Here is a 25919-nt window from a genome sequence, read left to right as displayed (position 1 = left end):
AACTGAAACTGCCTTAAAGTGACCCAGAGATGAAGAAAGCTGCAGTTTTTTTACTTACCCGGGTCTTTCTCCAGCCCCATAAGCATGGCTGTGTCCATCGCCGTCCTCCTATGATGTCCTGTTCAGCCGCGGTGAGCCCCGGTAAGCAGCTCAGTGGCGGACCTTCTGCACATGTGCGGATCTTCTCTCAGACTGAGTCCGACTGAGCTGCTTGCCGGGAGTTGACTGCGGCTGAATGGAGGATTGCAGGAGGATGGCGAGGGACGCATCCATACTTATGGAGCTGGAGGAAGCCCCGGGTAAGTAAAAAACTGCAGTTTTCTCCATCTATTGGTCACTTTAAGGTGCCCATACATGGTACAATTTTTTATTATTCTGTTAGATGGAGTATAAAGATTTTTTTTTTTTTTTTTTTTCCCTCAACATCAACGCGATAATTGATTATTTTTTTTCTTGACTGAAAAAAGATTTTTAAACTTTCAATTCAATCATTTTGGACAAAGAAATGGGAAAGTTGAACATTTTATTGTACCGTGTATGGGCACCATTTTAGAAAGAAGACACCCCAAGGTATTCTGTTAGGTGTATGATGAGTTCATAGATTTTTTTTTGTCACAAGTTAGCGGAAAATGACACTTTGTAAACAAGAACAATTAAAATCAATTTCCGCTAACTTGTGACAAAAAATAAAATCTTCTATGAACTCACCATACTCCTAACGGAATACCTTGGGGTGTCTTCTTTCTAAAACGGGGTCACTTGTGGGGTTCCTATACTGCCCTGGCATTTTAGGGGCCCTAAACCGTGAGGAGTAGTCTTGAAACCAAATGTCGCAAAATGACCTATGAAATCCTAAAGGTACTCATTGGACTTTGGGCCCCTTAGCGCAGTTAGGGTGCAAAAAAGTGCTGAGTGGGAGAAATATCTCTGTAAATAGACAATTGTGTGTAAAAAAATAAATAAAAAAAATTGTCATTTACGGAGATATTTCTCCCACCCAGCATGGGTATGTGTAAAAATACACCCCAAAACACATTATACTACTTCTCCTGAGTACGGCGATACCACATGTGTGGCACTTTTTTGCAGCCTAACTGCGCTAAGGGGAATTTTAGCACCTCATGAAACGTGACAGATGGTCAGAAAAGTCAGAGATGCTATAAAATGGGAAAATTCACTTTTGGCACCATAGTTTGTAAACGCTATAACTTTTACCCAATGCAATAAATATACACTGAATGTTTTTTTTTTTTATTTATCAAAGACATGTAGCAGAATAACTTTCCCGCTCAAATGTATAGGAAATTTTACTTTATTTGAAAAATGTCATCACAGAAAGTTAGTCATTTTTTTTGACAAAATTCATGTCTTTTTTGATGAATATAATAAAAACTAAAACTCGCAGCAGCAATCAAATAGCACCAACAGAAAGCTGTATTAGTGACAAGAAAAGGAGGTAAAATTCATTTAGGTGGTAGGTTGTATGACCGAGCAATAAACCGTGAAAGCTGCAGTGGTCTGAATGGGAAAAAAAGGCTCTGGTCCTTAAGGGGCGAAAAGACTGTGGTCCTCAAGCGGTTAAACCTGGAACCCACTAGAGCAATTTTGTGAGCGTTTAGTGAGCGATTCAAACCACAAGCGATTTCCCTAAACGCTCAGCTAATGTTAATGGATGGGCCAAATTCCACTGGAGCAATTGCGATTCCCAAAATGCAGGACATGCAGCATTTAAAGCGTTAGCATTTCTGCAATGTAAAGTATATAAATGCTGGCATAATCGCTCATCAAAACCTACACAGAGCGATTTTGCTAGCGTTTTGAAGTTACTGCACACTGTAAAAAAATTTAAATTAATTGAAAGGACCAATCAGAATTAAAAACGCTAATCGCTACACAATCGCTGGCAAAAACCTTGCACTTTTTAAAATCGCTGCCAAAACCGCTCATGAAATCACTTACAAAACGCTAGCGATTGTGATTAGCGATAGCGTTTTGTAGTGGGTTCCAGTCCTAACTGTGGTTTCAAAACAAGCTGTCTCTTGGACATTTTCAAGCCACCTCACTTGTTGAGAAGTGCTGTAAAATGTTTACTTTCTCTGTGATTGAGAAATGGAACATTAACTACCTGCGGACCAAGTGAGTACGAATCTACGGCGGGCAGGGGGCGCTGCGGTCCTGACCGGACGTAAACTCTACGTCCCATTGACCGCGCGCCCCAGCCCGTCCGCGTCGCTCGGTCCGCTCTGCCCCCGCCGCAATGTGCTGCCCTGCCGCCTCTGACGGCAGAGCACTGTGAGCCGGGCAGGAGCAGTTTTCATTGGCTCCTGGCCCTGTCATTCATGTAAGCCGTTCCCATTGGCTTACATGGAATGACACGGTCAGGAGCCAATGAAAGCGGCTCCTGACCGGCGCACAGTGCTCTGCCGTCATAGCGACGGCAGAGAGAGCAGCCTGCGGCGGGGACAGAGCGGCGTGTACGGCGGGAGCGACGGTAACTTGCGGCGATTAGTCGGGAAGCGGCGGTTTGCTGGACCAGCACCCTCTGGTCCTTAAGGGGGCAGAGGGTGCTGGTCCAGAAAGGGTTAATATGTTCTCTCGCTTTTTCATGTAAAAAGTTGTTTTAGCAATAAACCTTGCTCACTTTTGTTTTGTTTGTCTGCTTTCTACTTGGGGAAATGGTGGTGTTGAAATTTGAAGGCCGTCATATAATAGACACTCCAAGATCGAGAAAGTTAATGGTCTAACACTACCTATTGTTGCTAAAACCTTATTTCAAATGGCCGTGCATACAAAGATTGAGCCTTAAAGCCTCTGAAGATGCAGGATACGCTAAACTGCTGATATGCTGCCCTACAGCCGCACCGTAGTGTTTTGGCATTTTGTTTTTTGGGTTTTTGGGGTTTTTTTGCACATTTATACAAAAATTATTTTTCATTAAAATACAAAATTATCCACACATAATTACAGCAATACATTCCACATTAAGAGAAGATAGTACACATACTCATAATCCGCCACAATATCAGTCCTCTCAAAAGGACACCTTGTATTCAGAGTCTATTCCAAGGCGGTTCCATTTATCATTACCCCTTATCAACTAATCTTCTCAATACTTTCCCCTACATTCACTCCAAATACACACCAACACTTCACCAAACCCTTCCCCACCTACCTGAACGGTGTCCCAGCTCTTCTACCCAACCATCTCTACTCGGTAAGTTTCTATATTCCTCGGTTCCTATAAATTCTCTTCAACCTTTCCAAACCTCTTCTAATTTGGCATGTCTTTTTAACTTCATTTATGCGCATAATTTTTGTATGCATGGCCATTTTAATGAAAACTGTTTTAGCAACCATAGGTTGTGCCAGACCATCAACTTTCTTGCTCTTGGATACATTTGTACTGGCTAACCAATAGGTCCTGAGCACACCTTTTTGCCAACTTTAGCACTACCGACTCTACCAACTCCCCAGATATGTACCATCATCACCATTGAATTAACGCATGAACTGCAGTGCCAGCTCATTTTTCTACATATTGGAATATACTATGATCCATGCCAATTGTCAGCATTCCAATCAGGCAACTTGCACTGTTGGATAAAAGAATGAACATAGTGACAGTTTTGGTAAAAAAAAAGACATCTGTCCATCAAGTTCAACCAGAAAGTAAACAAAACAAACAAAAAACACTGTCCTGATCCCGCACATATCCCTGTTGATCCAGAGGTAGGTAAGAAACCTTACCAGGCCTGGGCCAATTAGCCTTAAGGCTACTTGCACACCAACGTGCACCTAACGCAAGACCTGGTGCTCTTCGATGTGGACGTCAGAGTGAGCCGCGTTGTGCAGCTAACTCTGGCGTCCGTGATGCGTACTCTTGGACGCATGCGGCATCACGTGGTCCCGCCGGCCAATCGCCGCACCAGAAAGTAAACACTGCACGTCACAACGTGCAGTGAATATTAATTAGCAATGTGCCTGGCCGCTCTCCGCTCCTCCCCAACATGACTGAGCATGTGCAAACAGTCTGACGCGGCTTAAGCCGCTGTAACGCCGTAGCATGCTGCATTTTCGGAAGAACGTGCAGCGTTACATGTAACGCAACGTGGGCAGTGTGAACAGCCCACTTGTGTTACATTGCTGTACGTTGGGGGGGCGTTACAGGCTGCACTAACGTGCGCCTGTAACGTCCCTGTGTGTAAGCAGCCTAACGGGAACCTAAACTGAGAAGGAAATTGATTTTTCCTTTTAAAATAATACCAGTTGCCTGACTCTTCTGCTTATCCCGTGTCTCTAATACTTTTAGCCACAGCCCCTGAACAAGCATGCAGATCAGGTGCTCTGACTGAAGTCAGACTGGATTAGCTGCATGCTTGTTTCAGGTGTGTGATTCAGCCACCACTGTAGCCAAAGAGATTAGCAGGACGCCAGGCAACTGCTATTGTTTAAAAGGAAACATCCGTATCCCTGTCAGTTTAGGTTCCCTTTACAGAGGAGCTGTCAGCCATACTATTTCAGGAAAAAAAACACATAAGTAGATAAATACTTGCTCTACTTAAATAACATATGTATTGCACTGTCCATGTTTTGATTTTAGTGATTTTTCTACAGTAATAAATCTCCCATTTTAGCTGTGGCTATTTTGAAGCCAATCCTGTTGTTCTTTCCTCCCTTACTCTCCTCTGCCTGAATTGCCCGCCCTTCACTATAGAAAGTGAGTTGTCTCAGCATGAGAAATATTGGCCAATCAGAGAGTAACAGATGTGTGGGAGGGGAAAACAAGAGGAAAAAGAGGCTTCAGACAATCAGCCTGCATTAGTTAAAGTGAACCTCCGGACTAAAAATCTACTCAGCAGAACCAAAAAGGCTCGGTGTTTAAGTTTCACAGCATCAGAACTTTGTTTTTCTTACCAAAGCATCATTTTTTAGCTGCATTTTCAGCTAAGCTCCACCCATCAAAGAAAACTGCCCGGGCTTTTTTTCCCTCATGCTGTGCAAAGCATGATGGGATTTCGTATGTTGTTCACATTGCCTAGCAACTGGGAGGGGTGATCAGCACACAAGACAGTTGGAACTGTCTCATGCTCCCTGTCAGCTCCTTTCAACCAAAAAGATGGCTGCCGTCATGAAATCAAACATTTGTCTGTTCTTTTAAAACTTCCTTTTTGAGTACCAAATTTTGTGTGTACCAAATAGTCAGATAAACTGGGGAATGATCATTTATCAACAAGAAAAGTAATAGTGATTTTTACTTTTGGGTTTCCTGGTTAGCATCATTATTACTTGTTTACTAGATAAAAATAAAGAATTGATTTTTTTTTTTTTAAATTTATACCAGAGTTACACTTTAGAGAGACTCTGAAGCCTGCAGAAAAGGCAATTTTTATTTTACAATGTTGTTAGGCATGAATGCCCCCTCTGAGATGCCGCATCCCTGCGACTGAAATCTCAATTAACCCTCCCAAAACCACAGGGCAAAAATCCACAACTTTTCTGGTTGTGGATTTTGCTGCGCGAGTTAGGCAGAGCTTTGGGCTGTAGCTCTGCCTCCATGCGTGTCAATCAGCGCTGATCACCGCCTCTCCCCGCCCCTCTCAGCGAAAGAAGACTGATAGGGGCGGGGAGAGGCGGAGATCCGCGCAGATTGACGGAGGAGAGGCAGAGCTACTGCTCAAAGCTCTGCCTCTATGCAAAAGTGATCCCCGAATCTTCCCCGGGGATTAACCAGTTCGGCCTATCTGGACGAGCTTCCTCGTCCAGATAGGCGCTGCTGCCGCCGGCTGGTGCGCGATCGGGCGCGCCCCCGCCGCTAGCCCCCCGATCAGTGAATGGGAATATAATTCCCATTCACCAATCTAACTTCCCCGCAGAAATACCGACGCTTTCTATCCAGAGAGCGTGGTATTTCTGCCCCCAGGAAACTTCTCCCCAGCATTTTAGTTCCTGGATGCGAGATCGTTCGCATCCAGGACTTTTTTCACTGTGGCCATCTTATGGCCAAATAGTAAACTGCACCCACGTACATTTTTAATAAAAAAAAATTATTGTACATTTTAAAATTAGCAATTTCCCTCCCACACCAAAAATTACCCACATACATTTTTTTTTAATGAAAAAAAAAAATACAATTTTAAAAAAAACAAAAACATAAAATAGTTACTCAAGGGTCTGAACTTTTTAAATATGCATGTCAAGAGAATATGTTATTATGTTATTTAAAATTATAAGCTTATAAATAGTGATGGACGCAAATTGAAAAAATGCACCTTTATTTCTAAATAAAATATCGGCGCCATAAATTGTGCTAGGGACATTGTTTAAACGGTGTAATAACCGGGACAGATGGGCAAATAAAATACATGAGTTTTAATTACAGTAGCGTATATTAATTTCAAACTATAATGGCCAAAAACTGAGAAATAATGAATTTTTTTCATTTCTTTCTTAATCTTTCTGTTAAAATAGATTTAGAAAAAAATAATTCTTAGCAAAATGTACTACCCAAAGAAAGCCTAATTAGTGGCGGAAAAAACAAGATATAGATCAATTCATTGTGATAAGTAGCAATAAAGTTATAGGCGAATAAATGGGAGGTGAACGTTGCTCTGATGCATGAGATTTTTCGGCACTGCGGTGCTGAACCGGTTAACTGACATTTCAGCCGCGGGGATGCGGCATTTGAGGGGGCATTCATGCCTAACAACATTGTAAAATATAAAAACCGCGTTTTCTAGAGACTTCAGACTCTCTCTTTAAGGGAAAAGTTCCCTCCCAGCTCCAGATGGCAGTCAGATAAATACCTTGTAACTCCCAGGAGTTACTTAGTACAGGTAGTCCCTGGTTAACGAACGAGATAGGGACTGAATGTTCGTTCTTAACCTGAATCTGTTCTTAAGTCGGAACATTGTGCCATCTCTGTACCCTGTACCTCCTCTGTGCCTTCCTGTGCCAGCAATGTCCCCCTCTGTGTCACCTCTGCCCTGTGTGCCTGCTTATATAAGTTTAAAAGCCATTTTTTCTTTGAATTTTTTTAAATCGATTTTCTCAAAAACTACAAGTCCAATTGGAAAAATAAAATGTCCAGGCTTATTCCCATGGAAGCACATAATCCATGCCGAACGTAAGTCGGTAGTTTGTAAGTCGGGAACTACCTGAAATTATAGCCATGGATGCCCTGCAGTGCAAGGAAAGCATCCAAGACCTCTTTGGCATACTTCAATGAACGTTTCATTGAACAGAGACAATGAAACAGTAAAAAAGTAGATTTAAATAATTTAAACTGTGGGAGATCTTAAAAAGTCACTTTAGGAGGAGGAGGCTAGATATTATTTAACTCATCAGTTTTTCACCTCATGTTTCCTTTGATGTCTGTAGATTGGACTATAGAGTGTGCCTACAGGGGTTTTTTTTTCTTTCCCCACTGTGAGTAGGATAATGTTATATAATGCAGCTTCATAAGTAGACATGTTTTCCATAATGCTGCAGTTTTGGTGGCAATTGTTCACATTGCACTGCAGCCCTGTAACTAGTTGGTGGTTACGACATTCTGCTTAATCAGTATGTAAGCTTTTCACACTTCATGGTTACCACATATTGCTTGTATACTATATTATACAGCAGGGAGAAGTGGCAGCGCTTCCTAAGCTGCATCTGAATTACTACCAGCATAGATGTGCAGAGCCTAATTATAGGCAGGCTACACAACTCGCATTCTAAAAAAGATGCACTAAAATTAACATAATGGAGGGTGTTCGCTTCTAAAACCGTTTTCATGCAGTGTTCCGTAATACCCTTCCACTGTGATGAGGTCATCCTTCATGGAAGGGAACCTAACTTCTAATTACCAAACTGTGAACCTCGGGACAGCAGACCATAAAATGGTTTACGCCTTTTTTTTTTCTTTACAACAGGGAAGAATTAGCAGCGCTCCTAAACAAGGCTGCATCTGAAATGCCTACCAACAGAGGCCTGCAGACCCCCTAGAGCCAAATGCACACCTTGTATTCAATAAGTGCATAGTTTAGCATCTGTTTTGAATACAAACTGTGAATTTGCCTCTAGGGGGCTCTACTTGCCTCTGTTGGTAGTCATCCTGGTTTAGGAGCACTTCCAATTCTTCCCTGCTTCCACTATATTACTTTGCTGTTTGAATTATTTCTGGTTTTTAATGCTGTTTTGAACTTTGACTTATTTAAGAAACATTGTATTAAATACATTGCTGTTACAGGTTTGTGTATTTTTATTTTTTTCCAGGGTCTGTTGAAATCACAGAGGCCTCTCTAGTGAGAGATATTTTGTATGTGTTCCAGGGGATCGATGGAAAGTGCATTAAAATGTGCAATTCAGAAAACTGCTATAAGGTTGATAGCAAGGTAAAAAAAAAATGCCCTGGTTTTTGCAAGAAAAATAGCAGAATGACATTTCAGTCCTTGATTTCGGTACAGAAGTAACCAATTACAGCTGATGAAAATGGTTAAGGGAACATTGCAGGTTCTAAAAAGTGACCAGAATTACAGGGCTCTGAGGCCAAATTTAAGCTGTCCTAAATGCAGGAACTTGAGGTTCTTACCATGTTTCAGTACAACCTCAGTACCTATGGATCACAGGGGATTCATGTTCTTCCTGACTAGGAGAAAACATCTCCTTTTTATACAACCATAACAAAAAAACCAGTAGTGTCTACTCGTGCTTATAATACTTTAATCTTAGCCAGCGAAAACATAACAAAACGAGATTCACATCATATTAAAATCCTAAAACCAATTTGGACCACAAGAGCTTGTATCATTTTTCACCCACTGTCCTCATGGAGGTGTATTGACCTGATTGATCACCCAGCCGCAGCCTATGCAAATCAATCGGTCACCCAATCATATTTGGACAATCGTGGGCCCTCCACCCGGCGCACACCCCGAGGCCTCCTCACTCACTCACAGCTTGATAGTGCACTATCATTCAGAAGCTTCCTGATAGGATCACTGGAATAGTCCATATTACATCTTATTCATACCCTTAGTGTGTGTTATTAAGGTATACTGAAAACTTGTTAAATGGAGGTATAGCAGACAAGTCATTTCCAATCTCCACAGCATTATCTTACTTCATTTCCAACCACTGGATAATAGCACAATTCCAGGTTGACTGTAATCCCTCAGACTTCCGTCTATTACAAGAGCTTCAAAACTATGCAAGCAGTGTGTGTCTACATATGCTGCTGTTACTCACGACCTTGCTGCCATCTATTCAGTCCTTTTTCCAAGGGAGTTAAACTCAGGGCTCACAGTGGTGCACTCGCCCGACGCTACAAGAGCGTCACCTCACTTGCGCTGATATGGCTGGCTGCTCCGGTCTTCCTTTCCGCATAGCTGACGGAGGATCGTGGTGCTGCCCGGCGTCCCGGGGATGGTGAGCGCTCACGTGGTCCACCTAACCCCGCCCACTGACGCGTTTCGCCCCGCCCACGGGGCTTTCTCAAAGTGCGTGGGGTTGGTTAGTGCTACAGCATCATGTCTTTTTACAGGTTTCATCACGACTCATAGCTCCTCCCTGGCTGTAATCCGCCATCTTTCTTGTTGTCAAACTGTGGGCAAGATGAAGTCGGCATCTTTTCCTTATTCCTCCACATATCAACGATCATTTTAACAAGTAATTAAATAATGTTGGATCCAAAGGCTTCTCCTTCTTCACTATACCTCCAACTTATTTCAAGAAGTATACCATATTTAGATCGGAATTCAAACCCTCTGGGATACGTGTCCCCAGACGGTAAATCCAGGTTGCCTCAATTTTATATAACTCATTTTCGATGTCACCTCCCCTGTGTGATACCTTCTGCTTTACAATACCCTTAAAGCGCAATACAGATGGGTCACTGTTATGGTACCGTGCAAAATGTGTCCCAAGCGGGCTATCTTTTTCTGCCTTTTCAATATTTTTTACATGTTCACCTATTCGTGTGCCCAATCGTCGTTTCGTTTTTCCTATGTAAAGTAAGTTACACGGACATTTTATACAATACACGACTCTTTCCGAGTTACAATTTATATTGTCCCTGATTTCAAAGGACCTGGTCCCTTTCGCATTCATAAATGTTTTTGTTCTCTCCACTAGGCCACACATGTTACAATCTCCACAACTGTACATTCCAACCTTCCGTGGGAACTTATTCAGCCAGGTCTCCTTTTCCTTACTTACAAACTCCGATCTCACCAATTTGTTCTTTAAATTAGGGGCTTTCCTGGCCGTCATATATGGTCTTTCCCCCACCAAATTTCCTATTCTCCTATCCAATAATAAGATGCCCCAATGCTTCTGCAACACCTTTTGTAACGGGTACCAATGGGCCCCATAGGCTGTAACAAATCTAATGGGGTCTTTATCAACTGAACCACCCCCCATTTTTTTACGGGGGGACCGACCCTTTCTCAGCTCTTCCCTTCAGGCAAGAATGGGGTGAATTTTTTAGAGCAGGAAAAAACAGGGGGAAAAGACGAAGGGGAAAGCGACGAGGAGGAAGATTTAGAGGAATCAGTGGTAAAAAGCATATTGAAAACACAGAAGGAGAGTCAGAAGGAAATAAAGAAAAGGGTGCAACCAGTGAGAGGCCAGAAGTAATGGAGCATCTAACTATTGAGAATAATGTAATCAATTTGACAGACTTGTCTTTGACGGAGGATTGCATAAATCTATTAAAGAAAGGCCTGTCATTTGCACCGTTCACGGGAGGAGAGGAATTTAATGTGTTTAAGGACCTTACCTTCTTCTTGAGAAGAGTAGCCCTAAAACTGTTATTTGAAGATCAGGGTGAGCAAAAAGAGGGGGAGGAGACTCATGGAATGATGGGACCCTTAGTGGGACAAATGTCAGTTGAGGATCGAAGTGCCCTGAGGGATTTGGAATCACTCTGGGATGAGGGTAGCGGGGGAGGGCAGGAACTGATTACCTCTGAATTAGAACATCTGAACCCCTGTCCCCAAAAGGTATGCAAAAAATCACGGTTCATGCCCCAACTTAACTATAAACTTAAAGCTTTCCGTGACTTGGTACAGAAGGACATGGAAAAACTGAACTGGTTCCCAAAGAGAACTTTGAAAAATGACAATTTAACTCCTGGGGAAAGGCAAGCCCTTGAATTTCTGAAGGAAAGGGATGATATAATCATCCGTGGAAGTGACAAGGGCGGAAATGTTGTGATCCTTACAAAAGAGTATTACAAAAAAGAATGCCTAAGACTCCTCGGTGATCAGGGTACATATCTAAGGTTGAAGGAAAATCCATTTTTGGCCATTAAAAGTAGGGTCAACTCGTTGGTTAATACTGGGAAAAGTCGGGGGCGTGGCTAGCGCGGAGACCAGGACGGACGTGCCCTAACTGAGCTCCGTTCCAACAGGCCTGAAGCGACCCGAAGCGACCGTCCAGCCTTCACCCTTTAGCCCATAATGACGGAGGAGAGCCCCATGGACCTGGAGGCATCAAAGAAGAGGAAGAAGCTCGGTCAGAAACCGCAAAAACTGACCGACTTCTTTCCTCCGCGCTCAGATCCGCCACTCCAAGATGGCGCCGGACACACTGCGACCTCACTGCGCAACAGTCCCCCGGCAGACCCCGGCAATGAATCACAGCAGGACACGGCTACTACTGCGGAGCACGGCTCCTTCTCCTCCCCAGAGTCAACCTCTCCCTCCAACAGTCCGGCCAAATCGAGGGCCCGCAGAGAGGAGGACCCGGAGTCAAGCGCCCAGGTAGGCCCAGGAGACCCTACACGTGCAGCTCACAGACATGCCCCAGCAGCATTCCCAATAGAGGCTTTCCCTGCCACTGAGACTCCAGCCACACAAACCTACATTAAGGAGATACTTCTAACTTTTAAAACAGCACTCTTAGCAGATATTGCAGATATGACAAAAGATCTGCGCCAAGACCTCTCCTTGCTGGGTAATAGAATGCACAAAGCAGAGAATAAGATTGCTGAGCTCACTACAGCGCATAATACTATGGTGGACACATCAGATACGCAATCTTCTGATATATCTTGGCTTAAATCGAAAGCTGCAGATTTTGAAGATAGAAGCAGGCGTAACAACCTAAAATTCAGAGGAATTAATGAACAGATTGCTCCAGAAGATCTTTCTGCTTACTTAAAAGGCTTAGTAAAAGCGGCCCTACCAAATATAGCTGAAATAGAGCTAACAATCGATCGTGCCCACCGTCTTCCTAAACCGGCACACTTACCGAAATCCACCCCTAGGGATGTGATTGCCAGATTCTTATTCTTTACTACTAAGGATGAACTAATGTTGTTTATGCGGAAAAAAGGCGCGTTTCCTGACCAGTACTCCCATATCCATTTATACTCGGATCTTTCTGCGATGACACTACAACTGCGGAGAAGTCTCCAGCCTTATACCAAAGCATTACAAGCGATACAAATGCCCTACAAATGGGGTTTCCCCACCAAATTAATCTTTTCGCACAACAACAGACAATACGTTATAACTTCATCAGAAAACGGCAACAAACTGTTTCGCCAACTAAAGATCCAGATCCCGGAGAACGCATACCCCACACCTGATCAGCTGGGCCCCTCCAAGATTTCTCATGACTGGCGATCTCAGTCTAACCGTTGATGGCCTGTCTGAAGATGGCCCATTTTTCCTACTAGCTCAACACCGCTAGCACAGTCTAACACCTGACAACACTAAGATGTTGTCATTTTCACCCCCAAAGTCATTAGTGTGGCATGCTGAACTGTACCACACAGTTACCTATGTAATATGGATGACTGGGCTTATCCCAGTTACAAGTCTACTATTAATATGGTTTGTTTTTAATGTTAATGTCTGGTTATCAAAATCCACTAGAAACGTTATTCACTTCTGTATCTGTATTACTTCTGAAATGTATGTTCCTAATAATTCACCAGGTCATAATTGTTTTGTATATCCTAAAGAATCTAAGCTTACTCTACAGCAAAACACCAATCCAATATGCCTTTAAAATTCTTATCAATAAATGTAAGAGGTCTCAATTCAGCAGCCAAACGCTTTATGTTTTGGAAGGAAATTAAATCTAAAATGCCCCAAGTGGTGTTCGCACAGGAAACACATTTAATACCAGCTGACACCACAAGATGTCATAACCCCCTATATCCATCTATCTATCACAGCACCTTCACAAAAAAAAAAAGGGGAGTTTTATTAGCCTTCCACAAAGACCTAAAAACAGAACCCCTTTCAATCATTCAAGACCCCCAAGGAAGGTACATAATATTTATCGGTTTTATAAATAACCAACTCTTTACTATAGTAAACCTTTATAGCCCCAACCAAGGACAAAGAGCCTTTTTGCAAAAAATTTGCTCCCGTCTTCAAACCATAAAAAAAGGACGTCTCCTGATTGGAGGAGATTTTAATGCGTGCGCTGCTGCAATAGATTCCTCCACAAAAGACCCTAGTAAATTGATCCTAATTGATAAACAACTCAGATGGAACTCACTTTTTGACCCATGGAGGATCTGTCACACAACTGAGAAAGATTATACATTCTTCTCAGGGGTACATAAAACATTCTCCAGAATTGACATGTTCCTGGTTGACAAAATTCTTCTACAAGATGTGCTGACGGCCTCCATAGGCACAAAAACGTGGTCTGACCATGCCCCCATTGAGCTTTCAATCAAAGTGGGACCCCAGGAGTCTAAACCTTTCTACTGGAAATTAAACAATTCCTTATTAACTGACCCATCCTTTAAAGAGGAACTTTCCCAAAATATCACCTCTTTTTTTGACATAAACACAACACCTGGGGTTGACCTGGCTACGATCTGGTCCGCCCACAAGGCTTATATTAGAGGCCTACTCATTCGCAGAGGTACCTTTATCAAAAAACAAAGGTCCAAGACTTATGAAGATATTCTAGCTGGTATTCGAGACAAAGAGAAGCTCCACAAACAAAATCCCTCCCCAGAATTAACCAAGTCTCTGTTCCAACTGAGAGAGGCCTTACGAGTTCACCTAACGCAACAATATGACTATCTACTCCAAAAATCAAACCTCCAAGCTTATTCACAGCATAATAAAGCGGGCAAATATTTAGCGAAATTAATACACCATAAACAGGCCAAAACCAGAATTCACACGATAATCGATCCTACCTCCAAGGCTAAAGTTACTAACCCTAAACACATAGCAGATCTTTTTAGTGAATATTACGCAAAATTATACAATCTTAAAGAAGACCCTAATACCCCACAACCGACCGGTGAAATCATAGAAAACTTCCTATGTGATATTAACCTCCCCCAGCTTTCTTCCGAACAGCTAGAGGCTTTAAACAGGCCCTTTACCATAGCAGAAGTACTGGGAACGATAAAATCTTTGAAAAGAAACAAAACCCCGGGACCTGACGGTTTCACCAACGAATACCTACTAACCTTTGCACAACAATTAGCACCACATATCACTTCCCTTTTTAATGCCTTTGCAGCCGGCGTAAAAGTACCACAAGAATATTTAGAAGCAATAATCACGGTAATACCAAAGCCTGGAAAAGACCAATCTGACCCGGCCAACTTCAGACCAATATCTTTACTAAACGCTGACACAAAATTCTATGCCAAACTTATTGCCAACCGGCTAATGTTATATACCCCCTGTCTACTTTCACAGGATCAAGTGGGCTTTACAAGAGGAAGGCAAGCCTCGGACGGAACTAGACGAATGCTGAACATAGTCAAATTCATTGATCTCTGTCGGATGCCTTCAGTGATGCTTACATTAGATGCGGAGAAGGCATTCGACAGAGTTCATTGGAAATTTCTAGAAGCAACATTACACAAATTTGGCTTCTCAGGAGGAATTAACACTGCTATTATGGCGCTATATTCAGTGCCCTCAGCTAAAGTCAACGCAGCAGGTTTTGTCTCCAAACCGTTCTCTATCTCAAATGGTACCCGACAGGGTTGCCCCCTCTCTCCTATAATTTTTGTATTATTAATGGAAACTATCGCGCAAAAAATTCGTACAAACCCTCTTATCTCCGGCATTAAGATAGGCGAGACCCAGCACTTAATCAATATGTTTGCGGATGATGTAGCCTTAACCCTATCTAGCCCCGAACACTCGTTACCTGCGCTTTTAGAAGATCTCCTCTCTTTTTCGAAAGCCTCTTATTATAAATTAAACCAGCATAAGTCCTTCCTAATGGGGTTCCACTTGCCTGCGCAGGTTGCATCTAACATATCAAAGTCCTATAAATTCCCTTGGGCTACCTCAGAAGTATCCTACCTAGGAATTAAAATAACAAAGAACCCAGTAGAATTATTCCAGCATAACTATATTCCATTACTAGCTAATATTAAAAAAGAAACATCAGAAATATCAAAACACTGGCTGTCATGGTCGGGCAGAATAGCAGCGCTGAAAATGTTTATCCTCCCCAAGATAATGTACCTTTTCAGGACCGTACAAATCCCATTAAGTAAATCCTTTCTTCTAGATATTAAAAAATGTATTAACCATTTTATTTGGCAAGGCAAAAAGATTCGTGTTCCCTATGAAATAATGATACTCCCAAAAAACAAAGGCGGCTTAGGACGGCCGTGCATTCTCTCATATTACTACGCTGCAATTCTAGACATGCTCAGACACTGGTGGTCACATGAATCCCCCAAACCCTGGGTATCCCTAGAAAAAACCCTGCTCAACTCACCGCCGAAACAGATTTTAATGGCAATCCTATTAGGAGCCCCTACACCTGTCTCTCCATACCCTTCCATTCAAGCTGCGTTAAAGGCTTGGGAGTATTTTCTCAAACACCCCCCAGACCTGAAAGCCACCCACACCCCTCGCATCCATATAGAGACCTTAAAACTTTTCACCTCTAATTTAGACCTCTCAAGTTGGATCCAGGCCAATATTAACTCAATAAATGATTTATATGAAAATCACAAGCTTAGGACTTTCAAATCACTGCAGACAACTTTTAAATTGCCAGAATCACAATTATTCACCTACCATAGAATCTATAACATATTAAAAACCCGCCACATTAAGATACCACAGCTTCCCAGCAAGATTTTATCTATGCTCAGCTTTAAAGGAGTTTTTTCAGGTGGCATTTCCCTTTGGTACAAAGAATTGATAAGAAGTCACCTTTCCCCCCTCCAGAAATATGCCGCAACCTGGTCCTATGACCTCAACACCAATATCACACCTGAACTCCTAATCAAAACCACTAATTTAATTAATAAGTACTCCAAATGCAACTCCCATTGGGAAATGTCACGCAAGCTTCTATTTAAGTGGCACTACACCCCCCCGAAAGATTGCCGCATTCTCTCCGGATCGCTCCCCCATATGCTGGCACTGCAATGTAAACGTAGGAACCCTTATTCACATGCTATGGGAATGCCCATTAATTCAAAGAGTCTGGAATAATACTGAAAATCTGATTAGAAAAAATTTCCTCCAAAACTTCAAAATCTCTCCGGCATTAGCAATACTTTTAGTAGGCATAGAGTCCTTTCCAAAACAAGTCCAACCCCTAATCTGCCACACCATATTGGCAACTTTATCACTCATTCTATCTAATTGGAAATCAGCTGACCAGATATCGCCCCAATTGCTTACATCCCTAATCAATAGAAATTGCGCAATGGAAGAAAAAATTAGGAACAGAATTTCCAATGCACAACTTAACTTCACACTCCCGAAAAAATGGGTGCTTATTAACTCATAACCCAGTATAACAGATGCAGAAGGTCATATACTCACATATAAAGAACACAGTGGATTAGTTCTTAGTTCTTAGTTTTTAGTTTTAGTTTAATTTTAGTTTAATTTTAGTTTTTACTTTAGACTATGATGGTTTAGTTGTCTACTTGTCTACCCTTGATTTTCCTTTTCATTAATGTGCGTTTCCAATCCTTGTCCAAGCTAGAGACATTTCCACACAGGCGTATTTACTGAGAATCTATAAATAAAGTATTGAACGCTATGTTTCATTTTAGGCTAGTATGTCTCAACACTACTAGGCCCCACCCTTCCCATACACCATTCTCAGGACAAGTTGTCGATTGGCCTTAGGCCACCTGATATCGACCACCACATTGTATAACCAAACGTCCATGGTACCAGCCTAGTTGGCCCAGTTAAGGGTACCATGTTTGGTTTAGTTGGCTTTATCCTCTTAAAGGAAACCTCTACCAAGAGCAAAAGTGTGTGATGTACTATAACAATTAAAGATCCCTGTTTACAAATATTACCTAAGATGTGATGCCTTTCTTATTGTATAAGTGTCTCAATACCCATCTAAAAAAGTAACAAAGTTGCAAAGTGTTATCTTGCGCATAAATAATCTGTTAAATGTAGACACTGCGGTTATATGTTTAAAACTAATAAAGAAATTTTCATGGAAAAAAAATACTGGGAAAAGTCTGGGTGTGCTCGCGGTGAGGGAGGCGGAGTTTTGCAGCGTTTCAACATTTAGGGCCCCGATATTCTACATCATTCCCAAGATCCATAAGAACAGGGAGGAACCCCCGGGACGGCCAATAGTGTCAGGAATCGATGGCCCATTGGAGAGACTGGGGAAGTTTCTGGATGGAAAGTTGAAGCCTCTTGTTGAGGCATTACCCTCATTTGTTAGGGACACGGGTGACGTGTTGGCTGTCCTGGAGGGGGTCCCAGTGAATGGAGAGGATTTGATTGTAAGTGTGGATGTCGAGGGCCTCTATACTTCTATACCCCACGAGGTGGGATTAGCTGCCACGTCCTTCTTTCTCCGTGAGCATTTCCCTGAATCGGGGCTCCATAATGAGTTTATAATTGAAGCCTTACAGTTGATCCTGGAGTATAATTGTTTCTGCTTTGATGGCCGTTTTTATCGCCAGATCAGGGGCACGTCGATGGGGGCATCCTGTGCCCCGGCCTACGCTTGTCTCCATCTGGGGCTGTGGGAACGGCAGGATGTCTACCCCCTGGACCTCTTCCAGAGGCATGTTCGCCTGTGGTTGAGGTTCATTGACGACGTGCTCCTGGTCTGGCGAGGAACCAGGGAGCAGCTGAATTGTTTTATAGAGAGACTAAAGGAAAATGAGAGAAATTTGAAATTTACCTATGAGTGGAGTGAGAGGGAGCTTTCATTCCTGGACTTGAAAATTCAAAAAGAAGGGGAGAGGTTGATAACCTCTACCTACAGGAAGCCCACAGCAGGGAACACGTTGCTGCACTATTCCAGTTTCCACTTGGAATCACAAAAAAGAGCGGTCCCTAGAGGACAGTTTTATAGACATAAAAGAAACTGTACCCGGGACGAGGATTTTGTAAGGGAAGGAAAGGAGTTGAGTGCAAGGTTGAGAGAGAGAGGTTACCCAGATGAGCTAGTGGAACAGGAATACCAAAAAATGATGGAGATAAAAAGGGAAGAGCTGAGAAAGGGTCGGTCCCCCCGTAAAAAAATGGGGGGTGGTTCAGTTGATAAAGACCCCATTAGATTTGTTACAGCCTATGGGGCCCATTGGTACCCGTTACAAAAGGTGTTGCAGAAGCATTGGGGCATCTTATTATTGGATAGGAGAATAGGAAACTTGGTGGGGGAAAGACCATATATGACGGCCAGGAAAGCCCCTAATTTAAAGAACAAATTGGTGAGATCGGAGTTTGTAAGTAAGGAAAAGGAGACCTGGCTGAATAAGTTCCCACGGAAGGTTGGAATGTACAGTTGTGGAGATTGTAACATGTGTGGCCTAGTGGAGAGAACAAAAACATTTATGAATGCGAAAGGGACCAGGTCCTTTGAAATCAGGGACAATATAAATTGTAACTCGGAAAGAGTCGTGTATTGTATAAAATGTCCGTGTAACTTACTTTACATAGGAAAAACGAAACGACGATTGGGCACACGAATAGGTGAACATGTAAAAAATATTGAAAAGGCAGAAAAAGATAGCCCGCTTGGGACACATTTTGCACGGTACCATAACAGTGACCCATCTGTATTGCGCTTTAAGGGTATTGTAAAGCAGAAGGTATCACACAGGGGAGGTGACATCGAAAATGAGTTATATAAAATTGAGGCAACCTGGATTTACCGTCTGGGGACACGTATCCCAGAGGGTTTGAATTCCGATCTAAATATGGTATACTTCTTGAAATAAGTTGGAGGTATAGTGAAGAAGGAGAAGCCTTTGGATCCAACATTATTTAATTACTTGTTAAAATGATCGTTGATATGTGGAGGAATAAGGAAAAGATGCCGACTTCATCTTGCCCACAGTTTGACAACAAGAAAGATGGCGGATTACAGCCAGGGAGGAGCTATGAGTCGTGATGAAACCTGTAAAAAGACATGATGCTGTAGCACTAACCAACCCCACGCACTTTGAGAAAGCCCCGTGGGCGGGGCGAAACGCATCAGTGGGCGGGGTTAGGTGGACCACGTGAGCGCTCACCATCCCCGGGACGCCGGGCAGCACCACGATCCTCCGTCAGCTATGCGGAAAGGAAGACCGGAGCAGCCAGCCATATCAGCGCAAGTGAGGTGACGCTCTTGTAGCGTCGGGCGAGTGCACCACTGTGAGCCCTGAGTTTAACTCCCTTGGAAAAAGGACTGAATAGATGGCAGCAAGGTCGTGAGTAACAGCAGCATATGTAGACACACACTGCTTGCATAGTTTTGAAGCTCTTGTAATAGACGGAAGTCTGAGGGATTACAGTCAACCTGGAATTGTGCTATTATCCAGTGGTTGGAAATGAAGTAAGATAATGCTGTGGAGATTGGAAATGACTTGTCTGCTATACCTCCATTTAACAAGTTTTCAGTATACCTTAATAACACACACTAAGGGTATGAATAAGATGTAATATGGACTATTCCAGTGATCCTATCAGGAAGCTTCTGAATGATAGTGCACTATCAAGCTGTGTGTGAGTGAGGAGGCCTCGGGGTGTGCGCCGGGTGGAGGGCCCACGATTGTCCAAATATGATTGGGTGACCGATTGATTTGCATAGGCTGCGGCTGGGTGATCAATCAGGTCAATACACCTCCATGAGGACAGTGGGTGAAAAATGATACAAGCTCTTGTGGTCCAAATTGGTTTTAGGATTTTAATATGATGTGAATCTCGTTTTGTTATGTTTTCGCTGGCTAAGATTAAAGTATTATAAGCACGAGTAGACACTACTGGTTTTTTTGTTATGGTTGAATACTATTCCGGGTACCTTAGTGTCTCCCCAATATTGGGTGGTGCATAATTAGAAACACATGGCCGCCGAATTTTGTAAGGAATAAATCTCCTTTTTATAGCTGAATTTAACGTAAACACGAGGAAAAAAAACTTAACAAATATTTTCTTATTCTTCATGTCCTCAGACACTTGGTGGCCTCTTCTATAACCCCCATTCTGTCCACTCAGCACAACCTTTTTTTGTGCGCATGTGCATGGCTGTATCTAGCAACTGCCATCAGGAGTGTACTTGGCACTTTTAGTTACTAATGTTTCCCGACTGCGAATTCTCAGGACACTCATTGCTGCTGTGCACAGCCATTTGGGAGCGCAATCCACAAGGGTGTGCAGAGTGGAAAGCGCATGTGCCCCACTATGACTGAAACCAGTTGAAGTTGTGGATGGTGGCTGTAGTGCGGAGATGAAAGCTATAATAAGGGACAACCAAGTGTCTGAGGATAGGAAGAATAAGCGAACATCTGCACTTGCCAGGCATGCATCCAGAACCACTGGTTTGTCTTACAGATATGGCTTGTTAAATTTACAGGCCCACATAATCAATTTGCAGACAGCTTTTCATGCTATTTTGGTCTTCATTATAAATTATTCTAGTGACTTTGGTGCTCCATAACATCTCTCTGACAAGCCCGAATATAGAACCATATCCAATCCATATGTCACAGTGACGAAGGCTAGAACAACCTGAAACAACTGTCAGCAAGATATATATAATATGCATGTGTAAAAATGAATAATGTAGAAGTGTACTACTAACTAGTGGTTCTGGATGTGTGCCTGTACAATTTTTACTGTCTTGAAGTGGTAAGAGTTACTGGTTTATGTAGGAGTGGCATTTTCAAATACTGGCTGTTCAATAAGGCAACGTTGCATTTTGAATTTTTTTCCAGACGTTTTTTTGTATTTCTTTAGACCCGCTGAAAAAAAAATCCTGCAAGTCCTGGTTTCCTATATCTTAATCTTGTAGCATTGGAAAATGAGTCTAGCATTGGAAAATGAGTCATTTTCTGGACAGTAAAAAGGCATTAGAATGTTAAAGAGGGCAATGTGAGAGAAGTGGTTTAGCACCAGAAAGGCCTTGCCACTTACTACAGGGTGCGAAATAGTCCTATTGTGACCCATGGGTATAAACTTGAAGTAGTAAATGGTAACCTTATTATTTTTGCACCACGAAGTGCATGCAACAATAAGTGATGCAGCTTGTAAATATGAAATGGCATGAGCTGCGTTTGACACTCATCTAAGCTAGTAGTAGTGCTTCGTTTACTTGGCCTGTGGAAATGAACAAAATGTGATGAGCAAGGGAACTATGTTCAGTGAAAGACTAGAGAAAATCTTGTTTTGTGAATGTATACTGCCATCTAGTGTTCAAACTAAAGTATTAATATATTATGGCTAATTTATTTATTTGTATCTACTATAGGAAGAATTCAGTGAAATATGTCTTATTCTTTTGCAAAAGGTGCCATTAAAATGTTAGTTTTAGTTACTTATTCTGGTCAGAGCATTAAACACACCAGTAATAAAACATACTCGTGAAAGCATGTTGGAACGTTATTTTTATAACCTTTTATTTTCTTAGGTTTTAGGTTTATTCATTCATAATAGTGGGTATAACTGGTCGCTACATGCTTCTGTTTTTCATATAGAAACAGAGTGAAAGTTGTATTGCACCTGTTCCATTGCTGGCTATTTGAAGTAAACTCAACGGTCACAGCCATCTAACATATATGACTTCCAGAGAGCAGAAGCTATAACAGAATAAACAGATGCAATATCTCAGCAATTGTAAGACATAGCTGTATTAAAGTAACATGTGCAATGTCCAGCTGTTAGTTTAGTAATAAAAAAGAACACAAGAAAATTTGCTATTGTAATGGTCATTTATGTCATTGGGTTTATTTTACACAGGTTGCACTGTCAAAATCTCTTAAGGATACCACCGGTAGGCTTGCAGAATTGGGATGGCTTCATAATAAAATAAGAAAATATGCAGACCAACGGAGTTTAGACCGAGCCTTCGGACTTGTCGGACAGGTAGGAGCTATATTATTGTCCACTTGTGTGTTTTTACTATAGTTTGGGACAATGTGGAGCATATATTCTTGGGTGGAGATCCAAAAATGTGAGAAATTGAAGTGATTATTTAAACATCAGCCAGACTCTGATAAAACGTATGTGTAGCATACCCCCCTCCCCGAGCCTCATACTCCCTCCTGTGGCTGAAACAAAACTGACTGTGGCATACCCTCCTCCCCAAGCCGCATACTCCCTTCTGAGGCTGAAACAAAACTGACTGTGGCATACCCTCCTCCCCAAGCCTCATACTCCCTCCTGTGGCTGAAACAAAACTGACTGTGGCATACCCTCCTTCCCAAGCCGCATACTCCCTTCTGAGGCTGAAACAAAACTGACTGAAAGTGGCAGCTCACCTATGCCATTCCCACAATCATCTGTGGGAGATAATGAGATGCTTCCATTACATACTGCCCAGCTATCAGGAAATGGATCCCATGGACATTTTAAAAGATTCCGTTGTGTCGTACTCCAACTAATAATTGCATTTTAAACAATATAACGAAATAAAAACTAATTGGCCACTTGCTTAATTTTTGAAAGGTTTTTATGTTTTGTTTTATTTAGCAAAGAAAACATTAACTATCAACAGTGTAAATACACAATTGGCATAATTTTAATTGATTTTATTGAAATAATTCCAAAAATTCCAGTGGCCGGCCATTAAATTTCATACAGGGCACACATTGCTGTCCCCACGCTTTGACAATTTTATCAGTTTATTCAGCAACTTATATAATGGATTGCATGGTCCTTGTTTCAATGTTTTGGTTTATATTCAGCACATACAAGATTAAACATTTCCATTTATTATTTTAGACTAGGGGTCCCCAAACATTTTGGGTTGAGGGCTGGGTCAACATCTTTCAGACTGCTGGGTGGCCGGAGTATATAAAAATGATGTAGAAGTCTTTGCAGACCAGACAGTGAAGCATACCCAGGTAACAACCTGCAGTCCAATTGGATAGCAGTGTCAACTGATGTGGAATTTCATTGGAAACCAGCGAATTACAGCTTTCTGGCTTCCATGTGGATAGGTGGTACCAGCACTGCTATTCTATATGCGGACCAACAATAGTTAAAGTTGTAGCTGACCGCATCTATATTTTGTGTATGGGAGGTCGGTAAAAAAGCCTCAGGGGGCCACATTAGGCCCATGGGCCTTAGTTTGAGGACCACTGTTTCAGACACAGATCATTTTTTGACATGCACTCTAAACCCATGAATACCACAGAGATAGGGTTATTTTTTGAATTTGCTGTTTAACTATAGACCCTACACTTTATAGAGAATGTATGTGTGCATCAAACCAAGTAACACCTGACAAATCTGGCTTTGCAAATTTGGCCTAATTGGCTATTCACTATTTACGAGACATAGCTCATGCAAACATGCATTTGCTTTCGCTTGCCAAAGTTTGCAGGGTTAAAACCAATACCGCAAAGCGGTTGCCCTGCGGGAATTAGTTCATGCTACATTAGCACTATCCAGGAGCGCCACGGGGAGGCTTCCCAATGTCCCCATACAACCGGGGTGCCGCTGGGCCCCAAGCGCTCTCACTGCCTGGACCCTGCTTACAAATGACTTGAGCTACAACCTTTCATATAAACAATGCTGTCTTCACCTACCAAATTAACTTTACTGTTTTATTTACAAATGTTTGCTATTCCATGTTACAGTATTGTATAAACTTGTAGGTAGTTGAAAACAAATTTTAATGCACAATTGAAGAAAAAAAAGAAAAGTTAACTGTATGTCTGAAATTAAATAAATAATTTATCCACATTTCACTATGTTTAACACATGAATCGACTTACAACCTTCTGGAATGGAACCTTTTTGTAAGTAGCGAACTGCCATGCTTTGAGAAAAAATACATGATATTCCCAGCCCAGATATTCCCAGCCAGGTTAACATCTGCAAGGAGTTTGTATGTTGTCTGCGTGGGTTTCCTCCGGGTACTCCGGTTTCCTCCCACATCCCAAAAACATACAGATCAGTTAATTGCCTTCACCCTAAAATGGCCCTAGACTGTGATACATGCACTACATGATACATACATAGACATATGACTATGGTAGGGATTAGATTGTGAGCCCCTCTGAGGGACAGTTAGTGACAAGACTATATACTCTGTACAGCACTGTGTAAGATGTTGGTGCTATATAAATACTTAAATACAAATAAACTCTGGCAAATGTTATAAAAATACTTTTAGGTCGGCTTTGTACCATCTCCACCAGGACCTCAAGGCACAGAAACCACTTTTTTCCCCTTCTGTTGTCAAACTCTTGAACGCTCTCATGGTTCTGTAGTGCCAAGTGGTTAGGTAGATTAGCATTTACCCCCATACCCTCAGTTTATGTACTGTAGATGCTTGCAAATTTATAGAAACTGGAATTCATGTTTGTTGCTTGTGAGTATATGTGTATCATTGTTTAATTCTATTCATCTCTAGATGTTTTAATTATTTTGTTTTTTTACAGAGCTTTTGTGCTGCTTTACATCAGGAACTTAAAGAATATTACCGACTTCTTTCAGTTTTGCATTCTCAGGTAAGTTTTAATGCAGCTGTAACCTTTTGATGCAATTACAGCTGCAAGACTCTCAAAACGGATCCAAGATGAAAAACTAAAACAAGTAACTTGTCTATATATCTTATCTAAAGTTTACACAGCAGATCTAGCTGCAAACAGCTTTAATAGAATATGATTATTTCTTCCTGTGATACAATGACAGCAGCCATGTTGTTTGTAAACATTACACAGAGGCAGGCTTATCTGCATCTTGAGCAAAAAAACCTAATCCCCACTCCTCCCTCCTCCTCCGCCTCTGAAATCTCTGGCTAGTAATACCTCCCCCTCCTCCTGCCCAGACTGAGCTCCCATGAGCCCTTGCTACTGTCTGAAAGTGCATTGGCTCTCTGAAAACCGGTGGGCGTGGCTTGTTTAGTTTATAGGGAATTAGAGTATTAAAACAAAAAAGTATTTGGCTTGAGGAATGCCCTATAAACAATAGGAAAGAACCACAATTATGCAATGAGTAAAAGTTCATCTCGGATCCACTTTAAGGCTGGTTTCACAGTGGGACGTTAAAGTCCCACGTTACAGCAGCCAGTAACGCATCCTAACTCACAGCACTGTAAAATAGATGTGCTGTTCACAGTGCACACGTTGCGTTACATAGTAACGCAGCACGTTTAAACAAAGTGCTGCATGCTGTACGTTATACTCTGCTAAGCCACGTTAGAGTGTTTGCACATGCTCAGTAATGTTGGAGGAGGAGGTTTCCCCTTCTCCGTGGCCAGCCACATGGCTAATTAATATTCACTGCACTGTGGTGACTCATGGTGGGACTGTAGTGTTGTCCGGATCATGAACGAATCGTTCATTTGATCCGGATCTTTTTTTGTGAGTCGAATCATCCGGATCATCTCAATGAAAGATTCGGTTCACAGTGGATGTCTGTCTGGAAGAAACAGGAACATACAGAATGTACAGTGCAGAGAAAGTCCTGTCCTGCTAGTCATTTCACCCAGTATCATTCCCTAGTAAAATGATTCAAATGATTCGGTTCAAAGATCCGGATCTTTTCAAT

At 42.0% G+C, this 25919-nt stretch overlaps 1 protein-coding gene across 1 annotated transcript in view; it reads left to right on the top strand.

The window, feature by feature from the left end:
* Positions 1–25919, top strand: part of TUBGCP3 (tubulin gamma complex component 3) — a 146919-nt gene that overhangs the window by 50854 nt on the left and 70146 nt on the right. Inside the window, exons 7-9 of the mRNA XM_068268058.1 lie at positions 8257–8375; positions 22158–22283; positions 24809–24877. Coding sequence (XP_068124159.1) covers positions 8257–8375; positions 22158–22283; positions 24809–24877 — 314 coding nt within the window. The remainder of the gene's footprint in view (positions 1–8256; positions 8376–22157; positions 22284–24808; positions 24878–25919) is intronic.

The sequence above is a fragment of the Hyperolius riggenbachi genome, chromosome 2, assembly GCF_040937935.1.
Source record: "Hyperolius riggenbachi isolate aHypRig1 chromosome 2, aHypRig1.pri, whole genome shotgun sequence".
Taxonomy (NCBI): domain Eukaryota; kingdom Metazoa; phylum Chordata; class Amphibia; order Anura; family Hyperoliidae; genus Hyperolius; species Hyperolius riggenbachi.
Note: the sequence above shows the minus strand (reverse complement) of the source record. Positions and strands in the feature narration are given on the sequence as shown.